Source organism: Neoarius graeffei, chromosome 2, assembly GCF_027579695.1.
Source record: "Neoarius graeffei isolate fNeoGra1 chromosome 2, fNeoGra1.pri, whole genome shotgun sequence".
Taxonomy (NCBI): Eukaryota; Metazoa; Chordata; class Actinopteri; order Siluriformes; family Ariidae; genus Neoarius; species Neoarius graeffei.
In genome coordinates this window covers 81,485,005-81,512,778 of record NC_083570.1, presented here as the reverse complement: position 1 = coordinate 81,512,778, position 27,774 = coordinate 81,485,005, and the positions used below count along the sequence as shown (strand labels likewise).

Here is a 27,774-nt window from a genome sequence, read left to right as displayed (position 1 = left end):
GGCCATTCCAAAAGCGCCCTTGCGCCCCCTACCATTAATCGAGACCCCGTTCGAAAGAATTGGGATGGATCTCGTTGGGCCATTAGATCGGTCAACACGAGGGTACCGCTTTATATTAGTCCTGGTGGACTATGCAACGCGATACCCGGAAGCGGTGCCTCTTCGCAATATCTCAGCACGCAGTATTGCAGAGGCCCTCTTCCACGTCATCTCCCGGGTTGGAATCCCGAAAGAGATTCTGACTGACCAAGGCACCTCGTTTATGTCACGAACACTGAGCGAACTGTATGGGCTACTAGGTATTAAGCCGATCCGCACCAGCGTTTATCACCCACAGACGGACGGTTTAGTTGAACGGTTCAATCGCACCCTCAAGAATATTATTAAAAAATTCGTAAGTGAGGACGCACGTAACTGGGATAAGTGGCTCGAACCCTTGTTGTTTGCAGTGCGAGAGGTCCCCCAAGCCTCCACGGGGTTTTCCCCGTTTGAATTATTATACGGGCGTAAGCCACGCGGCATCTTAGATGTACTGCGGGAAAATTGGGAGGAGGGACCTTCACAGAGCAAAAACGAAATTCAGTACGTTATGGATCTGCGCGCAAAACTCCACACGCTCACCCACCTAACTCAGGAGAATTTGCGGCAGGCCCAGGAACGGCAAGTCCGCCTGTACAACAAGGGCACGCGCCTTAGAGAGTTCACTCCGGGAGAGAAGGTACTCGTCCTGTTGCCCACATCGAGCTCCAAATTAATCGCCAAGTGGCAAGGACCCTTTGAGGTCACACGGCGAGTCGGGGACGTCGACTACGAGGTTAGGCGAACGGACAGGGAGGGGGCGCTACAGATCTACCACCTCAATCTGCTGAAACTCTGGAATGAGGAGGTCCCCGTGGCGTTGGTGTCGGTAGTTCCGGAGAAGGCGGAGCTGGGGCCGGAGGTCCCCAAAGGGTCATTGGCATCACGTACCTCTCCGGTCCCCTGTGGAGACCACCTCTCCCCGACCCAACTCGCAGAGGTCGCCCAGTTGCAGGCCGAGTTTTCGGATGTGTTCTCGCCCCTGCCCGGTCGCACGAACCTCATAGAACACCACATAGAGACGCCCCCGGGGGTGGTAGTGCGTAGCCGCCCTTATAGACTACCCGAACACAAAAAAAAGGTGGTTCGGGAAGAACTTCAGGCCATGCTCGAAATGGGCATCGTCGAGGAGTCCCACAGTGACTGGAGCAGCCCAGTGGTCTTGGTTCCCAAGGCCGACGGGTCGGTCCGGTTCTGTGTGGACTATAGAAAAGTCAACGCGGTGTCTAAATTCGACGCATACCCAATGCCTCGTATTGATGAGCTGCTCGATCGACTAGGCACGGCTCGCTTTTACTCGACACTGGATTTGACGAAGGGATATTGGCAGATCCCCTTGACTCCATTATCCCGAGAGAAAACGGCCTTTTCCACACCGTTCGGCTTACACCAGTTCGTCACACTTCCGTTTGGGCTGTTTGGGGCGCCCGCTACGTTTCAGCGGCTGATGGACCGAGTCCTCCGGCCGCACGCCACCTATGCGGCCGCGTACCTAGACGACATCATCATTTATAGCAATGACTGGCAGCGGCACCTGCAACACCTGAGGGCCGTCCTTAGGTCGCTGAGGCGAGCGGGGCTCACAGCCAACCCGAAGAAGTGTGCGATTGGGCGGGTGGAAGTACGGTATCTGGGCTTCCACTTGGGCAACGGGCAGGTGCGTCCCCAAATTAATAAGACTGCAGCGATTGCGGCCTGCCCGAGGCCCAAGACCAAAAAGGGGGTGAGACAGTTCCTGGGGCTGGCTGGCTACTATCGTAGGTTTATACCTAATTATTCGGACGTCACCAGCCCGCTGACTGACCTCACTAAAAAGGGGGCACCAGATCCGGTCCAGTGGACGGAGCAGTGCCAGCGGGCTTTCTCTGAGGTAAAGGCTGCACTGTGTGGGGGGCCACTCTTACACTCCCCTGACTTCTCTCTCCCTTTTTTGTTGCAGACGGATGCGTCGGACAGAGGGCTGGGGGCCGTTTTGTCCCAGCAGGTGGAGGGGGAGGACCGCCCAGTCCTATACATCAGCCGCAAGCTGTCAGTGCGTGAGGGGCGCTACAGCACCATTGAGAAGGAGTGCCTGGCGATCAAGTGGGCGGTCCTCGCCCTCCGTTACTACCTGCTGGGGCGCTCTTTCACCCTCTGTTCGGACCACGCGCCCCTCCAGTGGCTCCACCGCATGAAGGATGCCAACGCGCGGATCACCCGTTGGTATCTGGCACTCCAACCCTTCAACTTCAAGGTGGTCCACAGGCCGGGGGCGCAGATGGTCGTGGCGGACTTCCTCTCCCGTCAAGGGGGGGGGGGAGTCGGCTGCGGGCCGGACGGGCGCCCGGCCTGAGTCGGGCGGTGGGGGTATGTGGCAGCGGGGGCGTGGTCAAGCATCGGTCTGTGACAGGAGGGTGGAGCCGGGGAAGGTGAGTGGCAGATTCGCTACACCTGACGGTAATTAACCTGTGTTTTGTGTGTGTTTTCCCAGTAAACCGCTCCCTATTTTAAGAGGCTGAGAGAGAGCAGAGGGAGCGCGACCCGGGAGTGGAGGCTGAGAGTGTGTCTGTGTGCTGCGAGTTCTTTTAGACTGAAAAGTTTATTAATAAAATACGCTGTTACTACCTCCCAAACGTTGTCCTGCCGTCCTCTGTGCTCCACCCACGCATTGTCCGCGCTACAGTGTGTAATGCAAATACTTGGTCGTGTAGCAGCAGCAAGTATATAGTATGGTGTTCAGTAAAGTGTCCGGTGTAAATGGACAAAATGAGCAAAATAAGTCTAAACTTCCGATCAAAGCAGGGTGTGTAGAAGAGTTCGTGGAAAGTGTCTGATGCAAATAGACAAAAAATGTGCAAAATAAGTCTAATCTTGGTCAGATCAGTGTGTGGAGAAGCAAGTCGAGGGTCGATGGAGGCAGCATGGTGTCCAGGAGCTGAACTGAAACTTGCACATTCAGGCAGTCCTGTTCCTGATGCTTCAGAACCGTCGTCCAGATGGCATGGTGGTGAACAGTCCATGGGAGGGGTGTGAGGAGTCAGCCACAATGTTGGTGGCCTTGCAGATGCACCAGGAGATGACTATATCCTGCAGACAGGGGAGAGAGGTGCCAATGATCCCCTCCACCGTCTGCACAACACTTTGCTGAGCTATGTAAATTGAGCTACTTTTTAGATGATGCAACCCTTGTAGGGCTCATCGGCAATGAAGAGATGTTCCCCATTAGTCCTCAGAAAACCACCTGTAGGTCAACACGCAAAAATAGTCAAGACGTGGTTTAATTTTCTTGACGGCCAAGCTCACCGTCTTGTCATCATAATCACTTCCTTAAAAACATTTTCAACAGTCTGAAACGGGAGAATACCAGTACTATTGTTTTAAGTTGTTCTTATGACAGTTAAAAATCCCTCCACCAGTCATGTCTCATTTCTGCTGAGTCACTATAAACATTTATATACTTTTAAAGCAGTTGACTTGTTTAACAGAAACTCTGTTTATCTCATGGCTGCTTGGCACCATTTAGGAAGCTGCACATCAGGGCTAGGAAGAAAAATGAGATCACCATAGGTCCCACACACCCAGGATATCAGCCGTTTCAGAAACTCTCTTCATAAAGCGTTCTCAAACAACACATTTCCAGCTCCATGCCTTCAGATCAGCTTTTTACCCACATGGATGTTTCAGCACATCAAGCCAAGTAAGACTCCCTGGGGGGGAGAGAAAAAAAACCACATACATTCCCCATGTTTTTTTCCCCCCACAGCTTACAAATAAAATGGAGTAAGACTTACTGTATTAATCTAGTAATATTGTTAGATTTTATAAATAGACAAAAAGTCATTAGTGTGTATGGGTTGTATACTGCTGGATAGTGGCAAATATTTTCACACTGATTTAGCAAGGTAAACTGTCTATACCGGTACATTTAGCAAATAAAGAAATTCTGATTCTGAACTCAGTCAGTGTTGAGTACAGTAGCTAAACCAGGCAAGTAGTAAAGGGCAATAGCAAGACTTTATATGCAGTGACAAACGAGGCCATTTCTAGGCTTATGCTAATCCCTGCTGCCAAATGTTCCATTGGGTTGCTATTGACAGATGGTTCAGTAGTTGCCCATGGTGAGGACAGACTGAGAGGATGGCCTGGAGGAAACGGTAACTATAGCATATGAGGAAAAGGCTTTTGGCTGGGGAATGGATACAAGAAACTAATGAGTAGGAACCTGCATCATTATCGCCTGTAAATTAATATCTGGAACAAAAATGCATGTAATGTGTTTTTCAGAGCGAGCCAGTAGCTTACTCCATTTTGTTTGATCTCGTAGTGTCATTATAATCATTTCCTCCACCATATGCCTAAATGCAAATATGGTTCCAGCCACAACGAATGCTAAAATTGGAATAGCAAAATAAGGACGTCATGGGGCACAGGGCTGTAGAGAATGCTATAAATCACAAATAGGGTGATTTCACATACGCCTGCGTTTACTACAGTGGAATTGGAGCCATGAGTGTTTTCTTTGGAGCCAGGTGAGAACGCAGCAAGAGCACGCATTGAGTACGCACCAAAACAACTGATCCAAGATGGTCTAAGCAAGGTGGTCCTGGTTTGATTTGAAAGCAGTTCGATTCTGAATCAACGGAGTCACAAACCTGCCATACTGAGGCCAGGGACAGAGATGTAGGGCTGCAGAAATGCAATGTGTTCTGGATATTTGGCCTGACAAAATAGATGCACAGAATATTTTAAACTTGTTATTTAAACTAATTATCTAAACATTTGTTTAGAATCGACTCTGTGTTCTCAATCATCTGTGTGAATTCTAGGTACACTTGTTTGTGCACCTAGAATTGGCAAATTGCCCTCCCCCCCTTTTTTCTGAGCAGTATTTCTGAGCAATGAACGAGTGTTGTTGTTTTTTTCAGCCTATATGCCCCTCAGATAACTTTTTTTTTTTTTTCCCCATTTAATTCTGTGCCATGTGAACCAAAAGTATCAATTTCACTTTGATTTGGACTCTGTGAAATTGACTTCTAGGAATAAAAGCACCCTCAGAAACTAAAAATTCTACTTTATTTATTTGCTTTTGCCAGCCATATATTGACCCCATGCTATTCTTGACATTGGTTTCAGGCTAAAACCATGTTAAATTCCAATTATTATTCAAATAAATCGGGGTGGTGCAGTGGTTAGCACTGTCTCCTCACAGCAAGAATGTTCTGGGTTTGAGCCCAGTGGCCGACGGGCATACATGTCAACCTTTTGGTCAATCAAACCTGTATAACCAACCTCCAAAATCCGTATTTCCCTTATAAAATCCATATAAGATGCAAATTAAAATAATTTACCTAAAATTTGAATGATAATTAACAATGATATATCCCAGTTAGCGGCACGGTGGTGTAGTGGTTAGCGCTGTCGCCTCACAGCAAGAAGGTCCTGGGTTCGAGCCCCGGGGCCGGCAAGGGCCTTTCTGTGTGGAGTTTGCATGTTCTCCCCGTGTCCGCGTGGGTTTCCTCCGGGTGCTCCGGTTTCCCCCACAGTCCAAAGACATGCAAGTTAGGTTAACTGGTGACTCTAAATTGACCGTAGGTGTGAATGTGAGTGTGAATGGTTGTCTGTGTCTATGTGTCAGCCCTGTGATGACCTGGCGACTTGTCCAGGGTGTACCCCGCCTTTCGCCTGTAGTCAGCTGGGATAGGCTCCAGCTTGCCTGCGACCCTGTAGAAGGATAAAGCGGCTAGAGATAATGAGATGAGATATCCCAGTTACTTTTTATTCAATATTAATAACAATAAACCTTCAGAATGAATACCTTCAGAATTTGTCCAATGTTTGACAAAAACACAAAGTGTTATCAGCGTAGCTACGAAGGAAATACTTCGTTGTTTGGAGACAGGTTTCACCGAGCGGCTATTATGCACGAGACTTCATATTAGCCACAAAGTCAGGAAAATCTGTTCGTAAAATTGCGTTATAATGACCAAATACAATGAAAAGTATTTTTCCAGTCTCACCTGTGAAAGGTAATCCCATGTGATCTCGTTTGGACGGTAAACCTGTTGGTACAGTTAAACGCAGCACATGAATGAGGCATCTTTATTCTCGGCTACTGTCTAGACGCTATACCAGAGACGGTTGAAGAATCTCCACTTTGCCACATCCAGTATGGCGGTGAGGATGACACATGATTCTACGCAGAAGGCGGCGTCTATGTTATGTCTTGTCTATGACTTCCCGGTTGGCGGGATTCTCGCAATGCGGTGTGCGCATGATCAAAATTGGAACGAAGTCTCGCTACCACAAGATAACGCGCGATTTCATAAGACTCTTTACTGGTTGTCTGTGGTGTACAGTACGGTTTGTAAATGTTATGCGCTCTTTTATCATCGTGGGAATTTAATATAGCTTTAAATAAATATTGAAGTTTTTTTAAAGAATCCATATAACTTTATTTATACGCCCGTATACTACGTTTATTGAATCAAATCCGTATAAAATACGGACATTCCGTATAGGTTGACATGTATGGATGGGGGCCTTTCTGTGTGGAGTTTGTATGTTCTCCCAGTGTCTGTGTGGGTTTCCTCCGGGTGCTCCAGTTTCCCCCCACAGTCCAAAGACATGCAGGTTAGGTGAACTGGCTACTCTAAATTGTTCATAGGTGTGAATGTGTGTGTGAATGGTTGAGGACAAAAGCTCTATAAAAATCCAGTAGAAGGCAACGTGTTCTTCCCTAGAAACTTTCATGGCTGAAGCCGTCAGATTGGACCTGTCAGGCAGAACACTAAAGAAGATGATACAAAAAAAAAAAAATCACAGCAGGGCTTCACATGATTTCAGCCGTCACTCAGTTAAGTTAATTAGAAAATAATTTCCTCCTTTTATCATCAATGAATTCATGAATGTGGTTTCAAATTTAATCCAGAAATCATGTTTTAAAGCAAACACTCAGGGCTGAAGTCACCAGACACCAGGCACTGTACCTGCCTTTTGAGATAAAGTTTGACACCTGGTTTGTTCCTGGTTAGCGTTTTCCGACCTGTCCTCCGAGCACGCTGCAGAGGGAGGAGATGTGGGGTATCGACAAGTTAAAATGTAACAAACATGATCTAAGCGAGGCAAATTGCATCATGTGTGCTGCCTGCTTGTTTTAATGCCGTCACTAACAGGTTTTGTATTTAGAAGTTAAATTTCTTTTAATAGTACCGTCATGGCAGCTGCACAGTCTAAATCAGGATAAAATGGTTCATGTTGGTGACTTTGTGGTTTTTATACGGAAAAACAGTCAGTTGAATTGTTGCTTACTGAAAATTATCAGTAGCATGCTGCCTACCCTCTCCATGTTGTTAGCGGTTATAAAATCATTATCACTTTACATGTATATGGAACCTGAATGATCGGAACCATAATCATATTTGTCGAGGGAACATTCACTGATGTGTTCATTACTTATTAACCCCCGTTATGGTCATGGTCTCCGACTTGATCTGTGAAGTCAGTATCAATGCATAGAATTTGTGATAAGTGACCAGAAATTGGTACCCACCAGAGCGCTATATGGATGTTACTGTGATACAGCACTGATTTCCAGGCAGCTTGAGGACAGGAACACTGAAATGCAATCTGAGGAAGCGTTGGCATATTTCAGGCAAATAAGAAAGTTTAAGGAGGGCGGCACAGTGGTGTAGTGGTTGGCGCTGTCGCCTCACAGCAAGAAGGTCCGGGTTCGAGCCCCGTGGCCAGCAAGGGCCTTTCTGTGCGGAGTTTGCATGTTCTCCCTGTGTCCGCGTGGGTTTCCTCCGGGTGCTCCGGTTTCCTCCACAGTCCAAAGACATGCAGGTTAGGTTAACTGGTGGCTCTAAATTGACCGTAGGTGTGAGTGTGAATGGTTGTGTGTCTGTCAGCCCTGTGATGACCTGGCGACTTGTCCAGAGTGTACCCAGCCTTTCGCCCGTAGTCAGCTGGGATAGGCTCCAGCTTGCCTGCGACCCTGTAGAGCAGGATAAAGCGGCTAGAGATGATGAGATGAGAAGAAAGTTTAAGAAATGGACTGAAGCAAAAAAAAAAAAAAATGGATTTGGCTTTTCTTTGTTTATGGCTTGTTCATTCATCTCCACCGTATAATATTCCACAGTTATTATGAACGAGGCTATTCATTTTGAACACACTTTTTTTTTTTTTTTTAATAATTTTTTTATGATTTGCTCTGTGTTCCAGATTTGTGTTATTGGCTTCTCCATGGTAGTGTTGGTACCAATGAGCAGTGTGTTGTACTACTGCATCTTGCTGCACAGCTGATGGTCAGGGCTGATAGCAGTGGAGATCCAGAGGCCATGACCTGTGTGATGCGAGCTTGTTTTCGGGGAGACTCTCTGAATAATGCACACATCTCTCCTGCAGAGTGAGGCCGTTTGTGGATTTGTGTGTTGAAGGAGTAAGAGTTAGCATGGCTGATACCTCCTCACATCATGTCCTTTTGACGGCAGTTGCCAGCTATCATAAATTTAAAGGATTTTGTGAGCATTCTGTTGAATTGTTGAAATGTACGATAAATAAATTGTGCTAATGTCGACGTGCTGCTGTCTGTGCCAAAGCAGCAGTACAGGGTGTGTCATAAGGAAGAAGTGAGCTAGTTAATCACTGTGAATGCCAAATTAAATAAAGATTAGTCATTATATACGGTGCAGTAATTCTCAGCATGTGAAACACTGAGGTTGTTCACTTTGTGGTTTGACACAATAACTTTTTTTAGATAACTTTTACCCGTTTTAGATTTAATTTTAGGTTGACTTTTTGCTTATGTAAACCTGGATCAGGCAAGAGGCCAAGTCACACAGAGAGACTGTAATCCCTCAGGTAATGATGTCACCCAGCCGATTTAGCTCTCATCCAATTAAGGTGAAGCGCCTTGTTCAGCCAGCAGGGAGGTGGCTGTAGAGTGTGAAGAGATGACAAATAGGTGTAGCACACCACCTCAAAGTCTTCATCACTCCATTATTACTTCAGTTACGAAACCTGTTCCATTTAATCCACAGATATTATCTTTACTCCTTTACATAGTTCAGTGCTGAGCGAGATGAAGTATAAGCTAAATTGTTGTACATGGTACTTTTATTATGCCTTCTGTAGTCATGGTTGTGTAGTTAAGCAAGGACAAATTGGAAATCTGGCACCTGTGCCTGACCTTGGACTGATGATGTCACTCGGGGGCAATCTGCCGGTCTGCAGCTAGTAAGGCTGCTGCGTAAGCACAAGCACACACTCGATTCTTATTTGCTAGACAGACACACCCTCACAGTGATTTGTTAGTGAGCATGACTACTGGGTGTCGGTTGATCATTACAGCTATGCTGAAGCCAAAGAGATCTTTCCAAAATTGTAGCGCGCCCTTGGCTTTAATAAAGGTGCTATTATTATTATTAATAATAATAATAATAATAATAATAATAATATTCCACTACACACTGCCTCTCCTCTTCGCTTCTCCTCTCCTCTCTGTCTGTGTTATACTGAGTCACTCTAGAGCAGATGGTCACGTGATTCAAAACTGCCTGACAACATCGAGGCAGCCGGGTTAGCATGCAGCCACACACAGCTTAATGCTAGCACTGAACCACACACAAGCACATGCACGTGTAATGTGTATTTGTACATGTGACCTATATTACATAGTTGCCATACTTTCATCTCTGCGATCAGATTTAATAGTCTCACGCTACTCCCTTGCCTTCTAATCAGCATTATGTTTAATAATAGCATTAGAATCTATAACTATACTGCATTCTACCATTCCTCAAAGTACAGCTGCATGGTATGGACATAAATAGCCTACTGAAACAGCACACCTGTCAGTATATTAGAACCAACTGACGAACCTGTGATGTTACGGCTAAATACTGGCTTGCTTTAATTCAACCAAAATGATTAGTATTCTCATTATTTTATCAGCTCACACAACTTTATTTGGAACCTCATTATGCTCACAGAATGAAATACTGTCGGTTGTTAGAGCTTCTTTGGTAGCGCTACTGCGATAGCAAACAGTAATCAAAATGTATTTTACCACAGATGAAGGTTGCTTTACTTCTTTCCAGTCCTTACTTCTGTTTTTCATTGTTCCCGTTTTCATTTTTGGCACTTCTCTTTGTGTGTGTGTGTGTGTGCGCGCGCGCAGGTTGATCTGAGCAGGAGACATGAGGTGGTGGTGTACGACCAGAGCACTAAGGATGCTGGTCAACTTTCCAAAGACGGCTTTGTCCATATTCTCCTGAGCAAGCTGGATGGGACGTTCCATAAAGTGTCCCTGCTTACAGGTAATGATGCAGGTTTTTGTTTTGTGGTGTTTTTGGTTTTTTAAATTTAACAGTACCTAAACTGTTTGTATTTACCTCACTGACAACAGTATGGAGCCACTTTACCAACAGAGGGTGCTACTTGCATCATCTTGTATAGACTTGTACACTCCACTATGTCTCTTCCTCTCACTCTTTCATTTTATTATTATTTTTTTCTCTACACAAAGTCCTCAAGTGTGCTCACTCAGTTCTCTTGTTTTATCACTTCCCGTAGCTCTCTGCACTTTGGCTGTCCATCTCTACCCTCCCCTCGCCGTTCTTGTGCACACAGCTTTCACACATTGGTGACTGATTTGAGGCCTTGGTAATTGTTCCTAACATGTATATGATAGAAAGACGTGCCCTTGCTTTCACCCTTTGAACTTTCTGTGGGTCATCTAGTAACACTAATGTGACATGACACGTCTGATGTCAGAACTATCTAAGAATACACACTGACCCAGAGGCCTGCTCCTGGTACCTCTATATGTCAAATGGAGTCACTGCAGAAAGAAAGGGTTCCAAAAACAGGCTTCAGACTAGTGCAGCTAATAAATATTTATGGTGAGAATGATCCTGGAATCTGACAAAATTATATTTCATCTCACAGATTCTAAAACTGCAACGTTTTAGTTTTAACCATCGGACAGTTTTATCTATTGAACATTCAAATTTTTTGGACAAAATAGAATGATTTGTAAAATGCTATCAGTTTAAACATAACAGCAGCACCAATTTATCTCATGGGTATTTATAGTTAAATGCAAAATTATTGGCGCCCTTAGTTGAAAAAGAAAAGGGGATGAGGCTTGAAAGGGTTGTGAAGAAATGTCTTTGTGATTTTAATTATCTTATACTTAAAACATGAAAGAAATCTAACGTATAATTAAAGTAAATGTATTATTATTAAGAAGATTATCAAGACATGCATATGTTTTAACAAAAACATGTCACAATTATTGGCACTCCTTGCATTAAGTACTTTGTGCAACCTCCCTTTACCAGCAAAACAGCACCAAGTCTTGTAATAATGCAAATGGCATTTTGTTAAATTTACATTTGTTTACTTTAACAGTAACAGTGAAATCAGGCTTATAAGTTGTTCACTGATTGATAACACTGGTGCTGATTTATTTATTATCTGAGAAAGTTGACCACATGATACTAACTGTCTGCTTCAGATAAGTTTGCTGTGGGAAATATTGGCCAGAGCTGATGGCCAAGTTTATAACTTGGACATGAGCGGATAGATAAATAACCATCTTGGGCATGAGCATGAAAGATTTCTTGCTGCAGAGAATATTTCTGCCAGTCAGTGCTGTCCAAAGATGGACAGAGCACAATGGGCACTGTCCATCAGAGGCGACTGCTCCAAGACTACAAGGGAAGCCCAGCTTCCTGTAAAATGTCATAAAATAGTTTGTCTGTTAAGTATGTATTTACACTACTTAACTCTCTCTTATTCCAAATCGATATTTTGTGCTACGTAGAAAGTGCTCAACTTTACGGCTCGTTCGTTCAGCAGTTATTTCTCGCTGGTTGTCATCTGATCGCATGATTTTTTTTTTTTTCCCCATAGAAGCCTGTGGAAGCATGATCCATTGAAAATCCATTGATGCTCAGCATCTCTGTAGTTTAATGCCACTACAGGATATGCTTTGAACTTAGTGCAGCAAAGCTAGACATTTCTTGGACAGTATGCTTTTAAAATGTAATTTCCAGATGCCCAGCTTCATGAGGGATCTATGGAGAGACAGTCGGTGACAGTAACGCGGGGCTGGACCCTGGGCTTCTGTCTGATGATTGGAGGAACTTCCGAATCTCTTTTGAATGTCATGTGGCTGACAGCGTTTTTAAAATTATACATAGCATCGGAGGGATTCAAGTGAAGTCATGAGACTAGCTGTTGCTCATTCTTGTTCTTTTCCTACCAATATACAGTTCCTATTTTCATTTGTATATACTGTAAATAAAATTGTAAATATAGAGTTTGTGAGTTTGTTGCTTGTTTTTGTTTTGGTTCAGTCAAGGCTGTTTATTTTAAGCCAGGCAATGGAGGGGAAATCTAGTCAGCTATTCAGCTAGCTGTTAGCTGTGTGAAATGGCAAACGTTACTAATGTTGTCGACCTGATTTTGGAGAAGACGTTTGATGCTCTTCCTTACGAGGAGAGGCTCAAAATTAAACAACAGGGCAGATCAATGCCAGAGATCGATTTAATTCAAAAGTCAGGGAGACCCAATCGCTCATTTCAGCTGTCTTGGTATGATGAAGTTAACTGGGAGTGCTTTGACAAAGAGAATGTACTGTTGGCCTGGTCTCTTAATGAGACCGTCCCAGGGATGTATTATTTGGTCAAAACTGGGTTTTGAAGATTTGGTCAACTTTGACAGGGCATACAAAAGGCATGAGAAAACTAAGGAACACTTAAGTTCATGTGCATGCATGAATCAAAGTAGAACATGGCAGAATTCACATATAAATAACAACAAATTGACAAATAATTGAAAAAATTTATTATGTAGACCTAAAACTGAGCTTCTCCTGCTTCAAAGACCACCAGCCGCCACTGCTGTCCATTGCTCTCTGGCAGTTTCCTGCTCAAAGACACTTGATTCAATTCACCAGTTAATTGCTATATTTAGTATCAACAAGTCATTAAACTGTGTTGGATTCTGGTCTTCCAGGAATGAAAAAAGTGCACCCACCATGTTTAACTATAATTATGCCTGCTTTGGGTGATAGGATAATATGTTGTGTCATAGTCATGAATTTTCAAATGTACTGAGCTGTATGAAACCCATCCACTCATAGCCAGCAGTTTCCTTTCGAAATCTTAATGGCTTTTGCCTTCTCTAAACCTCCCTGCTCCAAATATATCAACACTGAAAAGTAACCCAAAGCTGTTTCAGTCAGGATTTGAAGACAGTTTGGAAATTGCAAAGCTGCTCCTGCATTAATCTTTGATTATATGTGCTCACTCCCTGCCCTACCATTCTCAGTTTGGGGATTAAGTCTCGGAAGTCAGTCAGTCATAAAGATGCACATGCATTTCTTTTCACAAAGCTCCCTTGAAACTCACGATTCTTAATTTGCCATGCTTAATACCCTAAGCCTCCGCTTTCTCACTGTCTATCCTGTTTTATTCCCATGCTGTGTGTCTCTGGTTTACAGTAAGACAAAGTACAGAGTGGAATTGCACTTATTCCATTCCAATGGCTGCTGCTTCCATGCCAGCAGAGAACGATAATCTCCAGAAGTGGGAGCCAGCAGGATGGGGCGCCGCGGAAGCCTCCGGAAAAAATGAGGTCAATGGAAGTTAATGGGAGACTCGGTTGGCTTACAGCTGTGGGCATTTTTGGGGGAGTGTTGAGTGGAGGGCAGCCCGTTAACCACATTAAACTGGCTTGGTTTTGTATTATGGTTTGCTCATGAGGGAAGCCCCTGGCCTGGACTGAACAGGATGTGCCCTGGTTATTGTCCGTTTATCTGTTCCAAAGCCCCCTCCAAACCCTCCCAGCACTGTTAAAAGCTAGACTTAGCAGGAGCATGCTGATTTCATTAGAGCCATGTTAAGGCCACATGCATCATGAACACCTCTTGATCATCTTTGATGTGAGCTTGAAAGGAAAGATGATGTCATCCCAGGGAACGGGTTCAGTCCACTGTTTGTTGGCTTGTGTATGCTCTGTAGTAATATTCTGTGGAAGCAACATGCCTGGTTCTCATCGAGCAACTCCTGGCAGCCATGTTGTTTTTAGCCACCTTTTCGCCCACCAGACTGGAGGAATCAACACTCGAGGAATAGATCATGTCTGTTGAGATTCTTGCTGTCATGAATACACATGCCACAAATTCTTAATTTTATTGCTCAAATATGTTACCGCTTCGTTAATGTTCAGCTCTTGCCATGTCTGCTGGCTGTACCTTGTTCAGCCAGTATTGTGGTGTGTATCTGCACCACAACTCACTCACTCACTCACTCACTCACTCACTCACTCACTCACTCACACACACACACACACACACACACACACACACACACACAGAGAGAGAACTGTGTGTTCTATGACACGGTTCTGGAATGAACTTGTCATAGAACACACACACAAATGTGTGAAGACGGCACAGTGTCTCTGCCTTCTTCTGTTGCCAAAACCATAGTTCACATAGGCCTGTTAGCTGATGAATTATCCTGAGTGGAGCTGAGTCTGGGGAGAAGATAACTCCTGCTGGATAGGTCATCAGCTTCATTATTAGTACTTTAAGATAGAGAGAAGGTGCTGAATGTGTTTTCCTCTTGAGTGGTGAAAAAGCAAATTGAAGAACATTATCTGTTCAAATGGAATAATTTATGTTTATTTAAGTTATTCCACAAAATCAGGTCGTACGTGAGCTGATAGCCGAGGAGGCGTGTAGCACCGAGTCAACTATAAGCCCATATCCAACGAGATTGAAATAACTGTTTTATTTTATCCACATTCACTGGATTTTGAGAAATGGAACATTTTTTATTTTTTTGCAAATTGGATAAATAAAAGCTTTATATAAAATGTCTGACAATCATTTCTGCTTAGAATGTAAACAAACCAGCAAAATGACAGGATCAATTTGTGAAAAAAATTGCTGCTATAATAATTCTTGAAAAATAAAGATAGGTTCTTACCATCAAATACTTTTTTATTCCTTTTTTTGAGGGGGGCTGCTTTTGAGTAGAGTTTTTATTTCATCCTCGGTTGGTTCAGCAACACGTTCTGCCATTTTGTTTTTCTCTACTCATGGTATATGAGCTGATATCCTAGTAGTAGAGTAGCCAATCAGAGCATGTGATTGCTCATATCCAGTGAATGTGGATAGAATAACAGGATTTATATTAACATTCCTAGTGTGTATGCATATTCAAGAAATAGGACTAAAACACAAATACTGTCCTGTATCTGTCTTGGACACGCACTGAATGTCCATGTAATAATGACTGGAGAAGGCATGATGAGGGCTAATAAACAAAAAGGTTCATCAGAAGCAGCAAGCTGGTGAACATTTGCTATATCGGGGAACTGCTGGCTTGCTTTTATTTCCACTAGTGGTTGTTTAGATAAGATTGGAGGCCATTTATGTGCTCATGCTGAAACATCTTCCAGTAAGCCATGTCAAAGCACAATGTCTAATTGAGATAAAGAGATGGAGGAAGATTTGAAATTTTTTAATAAATCAAGATGAATTTATACATAAATTCTTTTAAAATGGCATCTTCTCAGTCACCTTCATGGGAACATTACACAGGAAACTTGTCTTTCTCAGGGTGTACTCACACTAGGCAGTTCTTACTGTACCTGAGCGGGTTTGACCCCCAAAGTCTGGTTGGTTTGATGAGTGTGATCAGTAAGTACCATGCTTAGGTGCGGTTCACTTGGACTGCTTGGAAAAGGTGAGCTCGGGCACAGTTCAGTTGGGCTTGTGCAGTGTGATCGTGAACTGCACAGAACTTGTACGCTATAGAGTGCGCATTTCAATTCCTTGGAGAATGTTTGGGTTAATAACAGGTCTGGTTCTCATCATATTGATGAGCACGAATTGTAGCTGCATTGTGATGCAAGTGTGCTCGGGATTGGAACATAAGCACAGGGTGAGAGCAGGCCAGAAGGGGAGGGGAGACGGTCACTCTCAGGAACAGTACAAAGCAATTGTTCCTAGGGTGAGTACACTCTCAAATAAGTTTTTGAAGAGGCGGAGCTCCTTGCTGCTTCTCCAGTGTTCTGAATGAAAAATACTTGTTTGGGGAAACTTTTTTTTAATTTTAAGTTTAAAAAAAAAAAAGACTAATAACTAAAAATGCATTTTGGTTTTGAGTGCTAGTGCTAATTGCTTACGCACAAGTCATTATAAATATTGATCAGTTTAACTTGCATGTATCTACTAGCACTGTAACTTGACTTCTGCCAGGTTTGCATGTTAGTTTTGACTTGAAGGTGATTAAATTGCAGAATAATCATTTGCCATAATTTTTGACATCACTGACATTTTCCAGTTGTGCACTTTGGCTACAGTTGAGTCTCCTCTCAGGCTGGTAATTAGCCATAGTAAAACTGCCTGCAAACTTGTCCTTGTTGCTTCCAGTACAATGGGAATGTTATTTCCTGCCCAAGTTAAACTGATGAAACTGCTCATTTTTTAATCTGTTGCTGCTGTTGGGAAATACCTCCCCATGTTTCTCTTAGGATTTAGTTTTTACAGTGTACTGTAGTATTAATGGACACACACACACACACACACACACACACACACACACACACACACGAATTCATATCCATACTCCCACTGTGCACACGAGAGATCACAGTCCTGCATTTTCACACCTTGCTCAGAAGGAATTTAATTAAATCTGTGCGACCTTTCATTGTGTGTGTGTGTGTGTGTGTGTGTGTGTGTGTGTTGTGTTATTCTGCAAGTGTAGGTGTCTATATCCTACAGATGTGACTGTTTTTAATCTCCACCACTCTGTTACCATCTGCCTGTGTTTTTGTTCTTGGACAGCAGGAGCTGGATTCTGCTGGAGCACCTGTGTGTGCGTGCATGCGTGTGTGTTACATTAACCAGGCCTTGGCAGAATTGTTATATCCTGAGTTATATGGCTACTGATTCAGACCCATATGCCTGCATCATGTTCACTGTGCAGTGGGGTTTGAGATGTTTCTGCATTACAGCAGATCCTCCTGATGTCACTCCTACTTAATGGTTAACAGAAGAAAGGGGATAGCTTGGATAGATGACTGAAGGTTACATGTGATTCAAGATGAAGGCCTAATTTCACTTTGATGAGGCTGAGTGTTAAATCCGGACTGTTTCTTCTCCTCTGTCTCTTTCTTTCATTGTGCTCTTTTTGTTCTGAATGCAATTTTGTGTCATTCCACTACAACTTTCACAGGCTGTTTCTCTTATAAGTGTGTGCATTTTGCACATGAGGTGACGAAGTGGTGATGTTCTGTAAAACAATATGAATCCTAACAGACTTTATGCCACACTGTCCTGATCACTGTATCTCAAGCCGTACGCTTTATAGTCAAGTCAGTTTATTTGTATAGTGTTTTTAAAGGTGCCCTTCCACCAAAAATGTTTTTAATACTGGCTCTTTTTGAAATACCATAGTTCACTCTGAGTTGCATATGCATGCTGCATGTGAAAATGTAATTCTACTCCCATTCCCTGTATTAGCTTATGAAAGAAAATGGTTGGAAAAACGAGCGGATCAGAAAAAGCCATACGAAGTTGCGTCACTTCGAAAATTAGTATTCATGGCCTCGCCCACCTTGGCTTGCGACCGCCCACGGGAAGAAAGTTCGGATTTCAGCGCGAGGAGAGATAGCAGAGCCCATCTCGTCAGTAGCTAACGAAGAGGACCTAACAGCAAGTTGAAAACATGTCTGAACAAGTTCGTGCCTGTGTTATTTGTGGCAGTAACACATCAACGTTGCATATTTGGGGAGGCTAGGACCTCCCCTGCGCGAGTTATGAGAGTTCAAAGTCGGGCTGGAGTCGCTGACAGAAATGAAACCTAAGCGGAGTGCCGCGGCTCGCCTCGGGGCGAATTACGTCCCGAGGCACGGGGCTAGCCCGCCCTGGCAGCGCTGGTTCATTGAGGAGAGGGCAGAGGTCTCTGGCTGCCAAGTTTGGGGAGGCTGGGACCTCCCCTGCCCAAGTTATGAGCGTCCAAAGTCGGGCTGGAGCCGCCGACAGAAACGAAACCTAAGCGGAGCAACGTTGCGAGATAGAAGAGCTGAAGAAGAAATGGTTGGAATTTATCTTTGGAACACCACCAGCGAAGTATAATGCAACGTTAGTACTGTGTTCTGATCATTTCAACCACAGTGACTTTTCAAACTTCGGTGCCTTCAGTAGTGGTTTTGCTTCGAGGTTGTATTTAATCCCTGGATCTGTGCCTTCAAGACGATCGACCACCAGCTCACAAGCTATAAGTAAAACATGAACTTTTTGTTCGAAGGTTTTTGTTACAAAATAGCATGTTCATATTCTCCACGTTAGCATGCATGACATGGTCACAAGCTAGGCAGGGATGAGTGTTTTCGGCGGATTTCCGCTTTTTTTGAGTAAAAAAACAACCTTTTTATATTATGCCAAATCCGTTGAGAATTTTTTTTTATTAATTTTGGGGTGTTGGGGTATGTTCCTTCATGCTGTTCAAACTTTATTAACTCCAATGACGTTTACACATTATTTGTAAGTTGCCATCTTTAGTCTCATTTAAATCTCGTTGAATGTGATGTAAAATTCGTGTTATCTACATTGTTATTGGTCAAAACATCAATGTTGAGATCATAATAGCCAATCAAAACAGTTTTTACAAAGACATCCACATCCGCTTGTTCTGACCCACTGGAGGTAGCGTCACAGTGCTGTTAGCCAATCAGAGGTAACATGTTTACATGTCATGAATATTAATGAGTAAGAGCTGAAATCCTGTCGTTCTCCCGCCACCCACTCCTCCACCAAACTAGAACAGCCTGAAACAGGAGAACCACAGCATTTTTTTCACCAAAACCGGCTCACAGGGCATTCAGTCATACTAGAGACCACCGCACAATTAATGAAAAAACGATGCAAGGAGACCTTTAACAATGTCACAAATCAGCTTGAAAGAAAAATGAAGATTTTAAACATCTCATCTCATTATCTCTAGCCGCTTTATCCTTCTACAGGGTCGCAAGCAAGCTGGAGCCTATCCCAGCTGACTATGGGCGAAAGGTGGGGTGCACCCTGGACAAGTCGCCAGGTCATCACAGGGCTGACACATAGACACAGACAACCATTCACACTCACATTCACACCTACGGTCAATTTAGAGTCACCAGTTAACCTAACCTGCATGTCTTTGGACTGTGGGGGAAACCGGAGCACCCGGAGGAAACCCACGCGGACACGGGGAGAACATGCAAACTCCACACAGAAAGGCCCTCGCTGGCCACGGGGCTCGAACCCAGGACCTTCTTGCTGTGAGGCGACAGCGCTAACCACTACGCCACCGTGCCGCCCGATTTTAAACATATGAACTAATAAATGTATCCCTAATTATAGGTGTTGCATCACAGCACTTTCAAAAACAAGCACAGGCTCAAATAGCAACCAGCAGATCCTGCGGCTGTTTATTTTTCACCTACCTGAGAACAACTAGATTGCTGATAACAGCAACAGTAACCTTGCGTTCACACTAGCAAGCAACAAAGCAACGGTGACTTCTATGTAAATGCAGGACACGATGATGGTGGCGAGTTACAAGGAAACCAAGTGACCTTTAGACGGAGGTTTCTCAATTCAATGTTAATTAGGTATGACATCATAAAGCAATAAATCCAGGTGATTGGCTCCAGTGAATTTCTCAGATCAGTCCTACAGAGCAGGTTTAGTTCCTATGTGCATTTAGCCACTGTTTAAAATGACAGAAAAAAATAATTCCTAGAAATATAATAAGAAGAATGATGTGATAAAATCCAAAAACACTGTCAATTTGTACTGTAAAAATCACTGTGCTTTTATGGTTCTTAATGAATAATTTAGCCAGCAAAACATTGAGAGTTGTTTACTTTGATGGCACAAACAGCATCAATGAACCAGATTATGAGTGTTTGTTTGTTTGTTTGTTTGTTTGTTTGTTTGTTTGTTTGTTTGTTTGTTTGTTTTTAAGGGCCCAAGCACCAGAGGGGCCCTGTTGATTTCCTAAGGATGAGATTATTATTATTATTATTATTAAAGACTTGGCCATTTTTGAGGTGGTTCCCATGGGCAAAAACTCATGAAATTTGGTACACACATCAGTCCTGGCCACCGCTACTCAGGGATAGAGGCTTGGCCCCGGGCATGTCCGGGGGACTCCGTAGCATCCCACATGTTGTTGAGACTTCTGCCCAGTATATAGTTTCACCTATCCATGTCAAATTTGGTAGGTGTGTGAGGTGCCCCAAGAGGAACAAAATTGTAATGTACATTGTATTAGCCATATTCAACAGAAAGTGAGTTATTTTTGGTTTTGTGCGTTTTGACACGTTACATTTTGACGTTCTTCTCCTAGACAGTTTGTTGGATTCATGCCAGATTTGTATATATGTGATGTCAAGATGTTGCTGATTTTGAATTGCAAGGGGACTTGCATCGTCTGGACCTGGACAGTGCTTAAAAACTCATCACTGGTGGTGCACACATCAGATACCCAGGCTTTTGTTGCACATCTCAGATGTGTGTGTGTTGCATGATGACCATGTGTGACAGGTTGCGGAACTGACAGTGCTCAGGGCCTTCATTGCCATTTGTGGCTACATTTTTCTTTTTTTGTTCTCATTATTTATTTATTTATAAGTTCTGTGCTTGTGTGGATGATGTTGCATAGTTAGTGATGCTGAATCAGCAAGGAGTATCGCTGCTAGCTGTATACACAAGTGCATTAAGTTCCGTTAGTGGGTAATCCAAAAACAATGGGTTATACTGTCAGGTGCCAGAGGTCTTGGTAATCTGTGCAGTGGAAAAAAGCTTGATGAGATGTTTGTTTTTTTACGCATTAATCTGTGTCCTTTAGTTATTTGAGGCAGTTTTGAGTAGGTTGGGACTGAATCAGGCATTAGTTTAACAATAATGCAACAGGGTTTAGCTCAGAGTGAAATACATGATCACATTGTCGGGATCCCCTGATCCAGTTCAGGCTTCAGAGCTTGGCTTAAGTGCTCTTGTAAGGGAAGCAACTAGATCTCGGTCTCTCTCCCTGACTTCCTGTGTCTACGTAAGCCACTATCCATTACTGCCCCAGTGCTGTGTGGTCTGTTCAATGATTTCATTGAAAAGGAGCCGCTGGTGCCATTAGGGTGGTGAGGTAAGCTCTCGAGAGGAGCTCATGCTGTGTTATTGTGATCTCTCTCTCTCTCTCTCTCTCTCTCTCTGCTGAAAACACTGCTCTATTTTTAGTCCAGGTCTCTGTGGTCATCACATCTGGCGCCTGATGGACAGTTTGTGCACTCAACTGGTTTTCCTTGCATGCTTTCACTCAGCTTGCCGAAAGATCTGCAAAGGTCAAAGGGTGTATGACCTTTCAGTTGGTCCCTACATTGAACTGTTCACCTTCTTGCACACATTTCCAAGTGCATACTAAAACGCCACCCAGGATGCATACAGCTAGTCTCATCTCATCTCATTATCTCTAGCCGCTTTATCCTGTTCTACAGGGTCGCAGGCAAGCTGGAGCCTATCCCAGCTGACTATGGGTGAGAGGCGGGGTACACCCTGGACAAGTCGCCAGGTCATCACAGGCCTGACACATAGACACAGACAACCATTCACACTCACATTCACACCTACGGTCAATTTAGAGTCACCAGTTAACCTAACCTGCATGTCTTTGGACTGTGGGAGAAACCGGAGCACCTGGAGGAAACCCACGTGGACACGGGGAGAACATGCAAACTGTGCACAGAAAGGCCCTCGCCGGCCATGGGGCTTGAACCTGGACCTTCTTGCTGTGAGGCGACAGCGCTAACCACTACACCACCGTGCCGCCGCGCATACAGCGAGTGGTGTACAGAAATGTCCAGTCCCCGCCCTACATTTGCCCTCGTGTTTTCTTGGGTTTTTCATTTTTTCTTTGCACGCTCATTGGCCTCAAATTATATGTCTTATGTCAATTCCCAGAAACTAAATAAAGAACTAAATAAATGTCAGAGCAGCCGGTGCTGCCAAATTCTTTCAGCATGACGTGAACCCACCGCACTCCTCTTTTCCACTGCTTTCTTCTCTTACGTTCAGAGCTCTTCCATTTTTCTCCATTTTGCCAAATTCGGCTCTTCTTTTCCTGTGCGACTGCCTTTTATGAAAATTCCAGCAGGTAGGGAGCTGTGTGCGCACACAATGGCCCTTTTTTTCCCACTTTCTAGGGCACATAGAAGGGTGAAGTCACCATGTTAATAGAGCTCTTAGTTTACTTTTGCAGAAGTAAACTTGGCTCTGTTTCAGTATCACAGCAAGCTGTCCTGGCTCAACTGAAAAATTCATTCATGTCTTTTAGAATGCTTTTAATATAAAAGTTCTTGTATTTTTGAAAGCCTTTGCATTGGTCATGTTTAAGTTGTGTGCATGTATTTATGGAAAAGAAAAGCTGCGTGGATCTCAGTAGATATGTTTTCGTATTGTAAATTATTAATGAGAATATTTACATACTTAAGAAATATGATGAACACTTTAGGTTGTGGTTATTGTTTTAATTGTTTTGCAACTTGTTGTTTACCTGTCTCCTAAAGCTGCAGTGGTATCGCAGCAACATTGTGAGGAAGTCAAATAAACTTCAAACACTCAGTGAATTCCAGGAAAAGTCCAGCAAAACACAGGAAGATACAATTGTGCACGCATACATACATTAGCTGCCTCTGACACACACTGCACTGTTGATGTAACCCCACACTCATTTCATGATAAGAGATCTTTCCATTCCATCCTCAGCTAAATTTGGACTTTCCACTCTGGCCCAAGGCCACTGTGTGAAGAATGCAGACTTTGTCATCATTTAGAGTCTTCCCGATAGCATTCCTCCTCCCCTCAGCTCGCACATCCTCCCCGTTGTGTAACGCTCTGGAGACTTGTCTTCGGTTCCACATGACATCATGGCTCTCTAGTGGTAGCAGGACGTCTCGCTCTCCTCACTGCTTGACTTCAACTTGTAACCAACAAATGAGCCCAGATCCTCAGGAGAGATGAGGCTGAAAAACAAGTGTAGATGCATTCTTCAGTGAAATCATGGCACGGACAAAGTATTTCTCTTGGTCTTTGTGTCGACTAAATTTCTTAAGGACGAAGTATAAAATATTAATTAAGAATGTAACTTAGTTTTTTTTCCTGTGTTTTGCAAACTTAACTGTGGGTTTCTACAGTAGTGTCAGTGATGTGGCTAGATTTGGCCAGAAAAGGACAGTGATGTTATGTGAGCACATTTTCACTTCTCAGTGATGTCGTCATCATCACCCTTGTGCTCCATTTGAGACCACTTTGCTTGTTCTTAACTCATGGTACTCTCAGGAATTAATTTGACGTTTCAATTTTTACATCACTGAATATAAAATATGTTGCAGCGTTTAGCTGAGAACTTTGAAAACTTTTTAATTGATCTCTTAAGTGGAGTACCTCCGAGGTATAAATGTTTGAACCCCGCCTAAAATATTTTATGATGGTTCCATACATTTTTGTGGCTAGTTACAGTGTGGCTGATTTATGTGCATGTCCAATGACATTGTTTTGTACAGTGACGCGGTTATTATAAGTGACCTTAATTATTATAATTCCTCCTTCTTGGTTACCAGCTAGTATGGTGAAAAACAGGATCAACCAGTTGAGATCTTGCATTTTTCCCATTTCTGTTCGAAAGCTACTAGCCAGCCGTCTACACTATTCTGAGCATTACTGCACAAGAAGAAGACGGGTTGATCTGGTTTATAAAATGTTCTTTGAATCACTTTCAGTGCAATTGTTATAAATATGTTTTGTGACAAATTGATTAATATGGCAGGATTAGTTGATGTTGGTGATTTAAAGTGATGAAATGACATTCATGCTATCACTACTTCCGGTACTGTCTGGCATTCTCAACATGCAAAGAGCCTGGCGCAGTTGGTAGATCATGTCATTTTATTTATTATATTTCCTAATCTTCCCTCAGAAATTAATTCCTGGGTACATTGCTGGACTCATTGTATATTAAAAATCAATTATTTCATTATTGTTACTTGAGGACTCCATCAATACCAATATTAATTATTAATCAGCCTCCAAGGCTCAAGTGTCACAAGCAATGATGAGGTTCTTTTAAATTCCATGTTTTATGCTCGCAGCTCAAACCTTATTGTTACCTCCGCCAAGGAGGTTATGTTTTCGGTAGTGTTTGTTTGTTTGTTTGTTTGTTTGTTTGTTTGTTTGTTTGTTAGCAACATTACAGAAAAAGTAATGAACGGACTGCTCTGAAATTTTTTTCCAGAGGTGTGACTGGGCACAATTAACAATCCATAAAATTTGGGCGGTGATCCGGATCACCTTCTGGATCCCGGATTTTTTTAAAGGATTAATTTTTTCCCCATTGAAATGAATGGGTGCGTGACGCAAAAAAACAGATTTTTCCTTCTGTAGGCCAAACCGTAAGGTGTAAAGCCATGAAACTTGGTGCACTGATAGAGGAGTGGACCCTGATTGATTTCATCAAGTTTCATGTTGGTACGTCTCACGCTCTAGCGCCACCAATTGATCACAGTCTTACATACGTTCATACACGTAACTTTTGATCCGTATGTCAGATTTTCATAAGTCTGGTGCCGTTGGAATCCTTGGAGCTAGATGATTCCAATGCACCCTATGACGTCATTCTCCGCCTAATTAGATTTTCGGCCATTTTGAATTTTGTCCAAAGTGAAGGTAGAGTGACCCTGGCCGCACGTTTTGTCCGATCATCACAAAACTTGGCACACATGATCTCCAGTCCATGCCTAACGAATGATATTCGTTTCACTCTCATATGTCGATGCGTTTGCCCGTGGCAGCCAATCAAAATCGATGGTGGCTTCGCCAAACAGGAAGTGAGCTCATATCACGGAAACGCTTTGACATATCAAGACCATATTTAGTGGCATGGCTTTGGACACCATCCAAACTACCCTCATCAAATATGGTGTCATTTGGCCATTAGGGGGCGTCACAATTAGCAAAAACGTATTTTGGCTCATTTCTCAGAAACACTTTGACGTATCAAGACCATATTTGCCGAGATGACTTTCGGCACCAGTTCATGTACCCTCATCAAATTTGGTGTCATTTGGTCACTAGGGGGCGCCACAATGAGCAAAAACGTGTTTTGGGTTATATCTCTTTACGGATTTAGAATTGCATCTACATTTTGATGTTAGTGATGCTCTGGGATGTCCCTGTAAAGAACCTTGCCAGCCTGTCATCTCCGTATGAGAATCTGCCTTGTGTCTTGGCCAAACTTTCGTGTGTTGACACAAAACTTGGATGTGTGGGCGTGCAGTCGCCTCTCTTGCCGGGTCGCCATGGCGGCGCACCTGAGCAAGCACACTTTCGCATTTTCTCCGGAAATGCATTCTAGTTGTTATTATTATTATTATTACCTCCGCCAAGGAGGTTATGTTTTCGGTAGCGTTTGTTTGTTGGTTTGTCTGTTAGCAACATTACAGAAAAAGTAATGAACGGATTGCTCTGAAATTTTTTCCAGAGGTGTGACTGGGCACAAGTAACAATCCATTAAATTCTGGCGGTGATCCAGATCACCTTCTGGATCCCGGATTTTTTAAAAGGATTCTTGGCGGAGGTCTGCGCTCTCCGAGTGCTTTTCTAGTTTTTCTTTTGGTTTTATTACCTTTGATAGCTTTGTTGTTTTTGCCTCCATTTGTTTGTTTGACTGCTCCCAATGTAACTCAAAAAGTAGTGAACAGATTTCAATGAAATTTTGAGGAAATGTGGACCAAGGAACAGTTGATTTTTAGATTTTGATGTAAATCCAGATATGTATGCAGATCCAGGATTTTTTATTTTTTTTTGTCTGTTCCTAATTGCAAGTCAAAAAGTATTTAATGGATTTTGATGAATTTGGTGTACAGCTTTAGTATTATTCTATGTTCAAATTATTTTGATGTTGATAATATGTAGCTTGGCGACGGTATGCACTCCACTTAGCATGTCATGGGTCAAACTCGTAAAGGTGTAATCTCCAATAATCTCTCAAATATTAATAAACAGGAAAAAGTTTAAATTCTTGGGTTTGTTTTTTTTGTTGTTGTGTTTTTTTTTAAATCAGTTTCTTTGTCCAACCTTTAACCATTCTTCCAATGCTTGTTAGTAATATCATGATGGCACGTTTACTTGGAATGCCCACCTTTTTTTAATACAATTTTTTGCAATCAAATCCTGCTGGTTGAAATGAAAGTCCAACCATACTTTTCCCCCTTATCAGAATATATTCTTTTTCATTCCGTGCCCTCTCAGATGATGCACCATACCATCAGTATGCTATGGTACCACAGCATACCACAGAAACTCTAGTGGCCTCTATTAAAGGGGCACTGTAAAAATTTTACTTTTCATGTCAATAAAATAAATCTCTTTGCTACTAATTGTTTAATAAATCTCATAATTATCATTAAATCCAGCATTTATTTGATTAATAAGTCGTTGGATTCAGTAGAGTCCTGTCCACCAAAGATAAATACAGTAGGCTGTCTTTTTTTAAAACACCTTTTTAGGATTGTGATCCTACATAGCAAATATAATGTGAGACAGAATTTTTAAAAAGTTTGGAATTTCTGCTTCTTTTTAGTTATACCTAACCAATAAACAGTATTTTCTTCCCCTTGGTGGATATGTAAATGGAAAATGTGACTGACTTTTTATTGACTTCCTTATGGCTCTATGCTTGGGCAACCTTTTATATTTCCTGCTTATTAATGAACACGAGGTCAACATTCATGACAGCTATAGGATTGTTGCATCTAATTAACTGTGTTGCTGAAGACCTCATTTAATTGAAACTTGATTTCCTAGAAATATGAGGGCAACAATGAACCATTTCTCATTTAAAAAGAAAAACAGCAACAAAAAAAACAAACCAACAAAAAAACTTGGAACCCTGGAAATATTTATTCAATCTGAATTGCAAAGCCTGGCTGTTATTCTCAATTCTGACCTCAGTTTTAATTCTCATATTGACGGAGTTACTAAAACAGCATTTTCTTCTCTTTAGACACATTGTGAGCTACAGACCTTACCTCATGCTGCACAATGCCAAGATGCTGATTTATGTTTGTGTTTTCTCTCATCTGGGTTTTTGTAATGTTCACTGTCCTACCCAAAAATAGCATAGGCAAGTTACAGTCGGTCCAAAAAAAAAAGTTCTCACTGCTGCACAAGTACACCTTCATGCATGTTAAAAGGCCTAACTGAATAAGTGTTACATTTATGGTTAAGACCTTCTTCTTCAAACACATGGTGCCATGAACAAAAAACAAAAGAACTGGTTAACAATGGCGAACCGTTACTATTAGAGCTGGGACTTCAGCTCAGCTAAAACTTAGCCAGACACACCAAAAAAGCAATAGGGCAAAGGATTTTGCAAGGGATTAGCGGCAGAGTGCCAGGTAACTCCATTGTGTATAGTTGTTTGTTAATTTTAAAAGTAACTAAGTAAATTACACAGGGAAATGAATACTTAAGTCGTAGTGAAAAATATTGTGGTGAGTGTGTGTGTGGAAGAAGAGTCTGGGGACAAAAATCTTAGTTTCTCGGTCGTTAGCCTGTGCTACTTGCTCTCAATAGCACTGCTTTATTAGCATTTACTAACA

General features: G+C 42.8%; 1 protein-coding gene across 1 annotated transcript in view; it reads left to right on the top strand.

Annotated features, from left to right (window-relative positions):
* dusp8a (dual specificity phosphatase 8a) overlaps positions 1–27,774 on the top strand; it is a 70,663-nt gene that overhangs the window by 20,386 nt on the left and 22,503 nt on the right. The window contains exon 3 of the mRNA XM_060915056.1: positions 10,235–10,373. Within this exon, the coding sequence (XP_060771039.1) occupies positions 10,235–10,373 (139 nt within the window). The remainder of the gene's footprint in view (positions 1–10,234; positions 10,374–27,774) is intronic.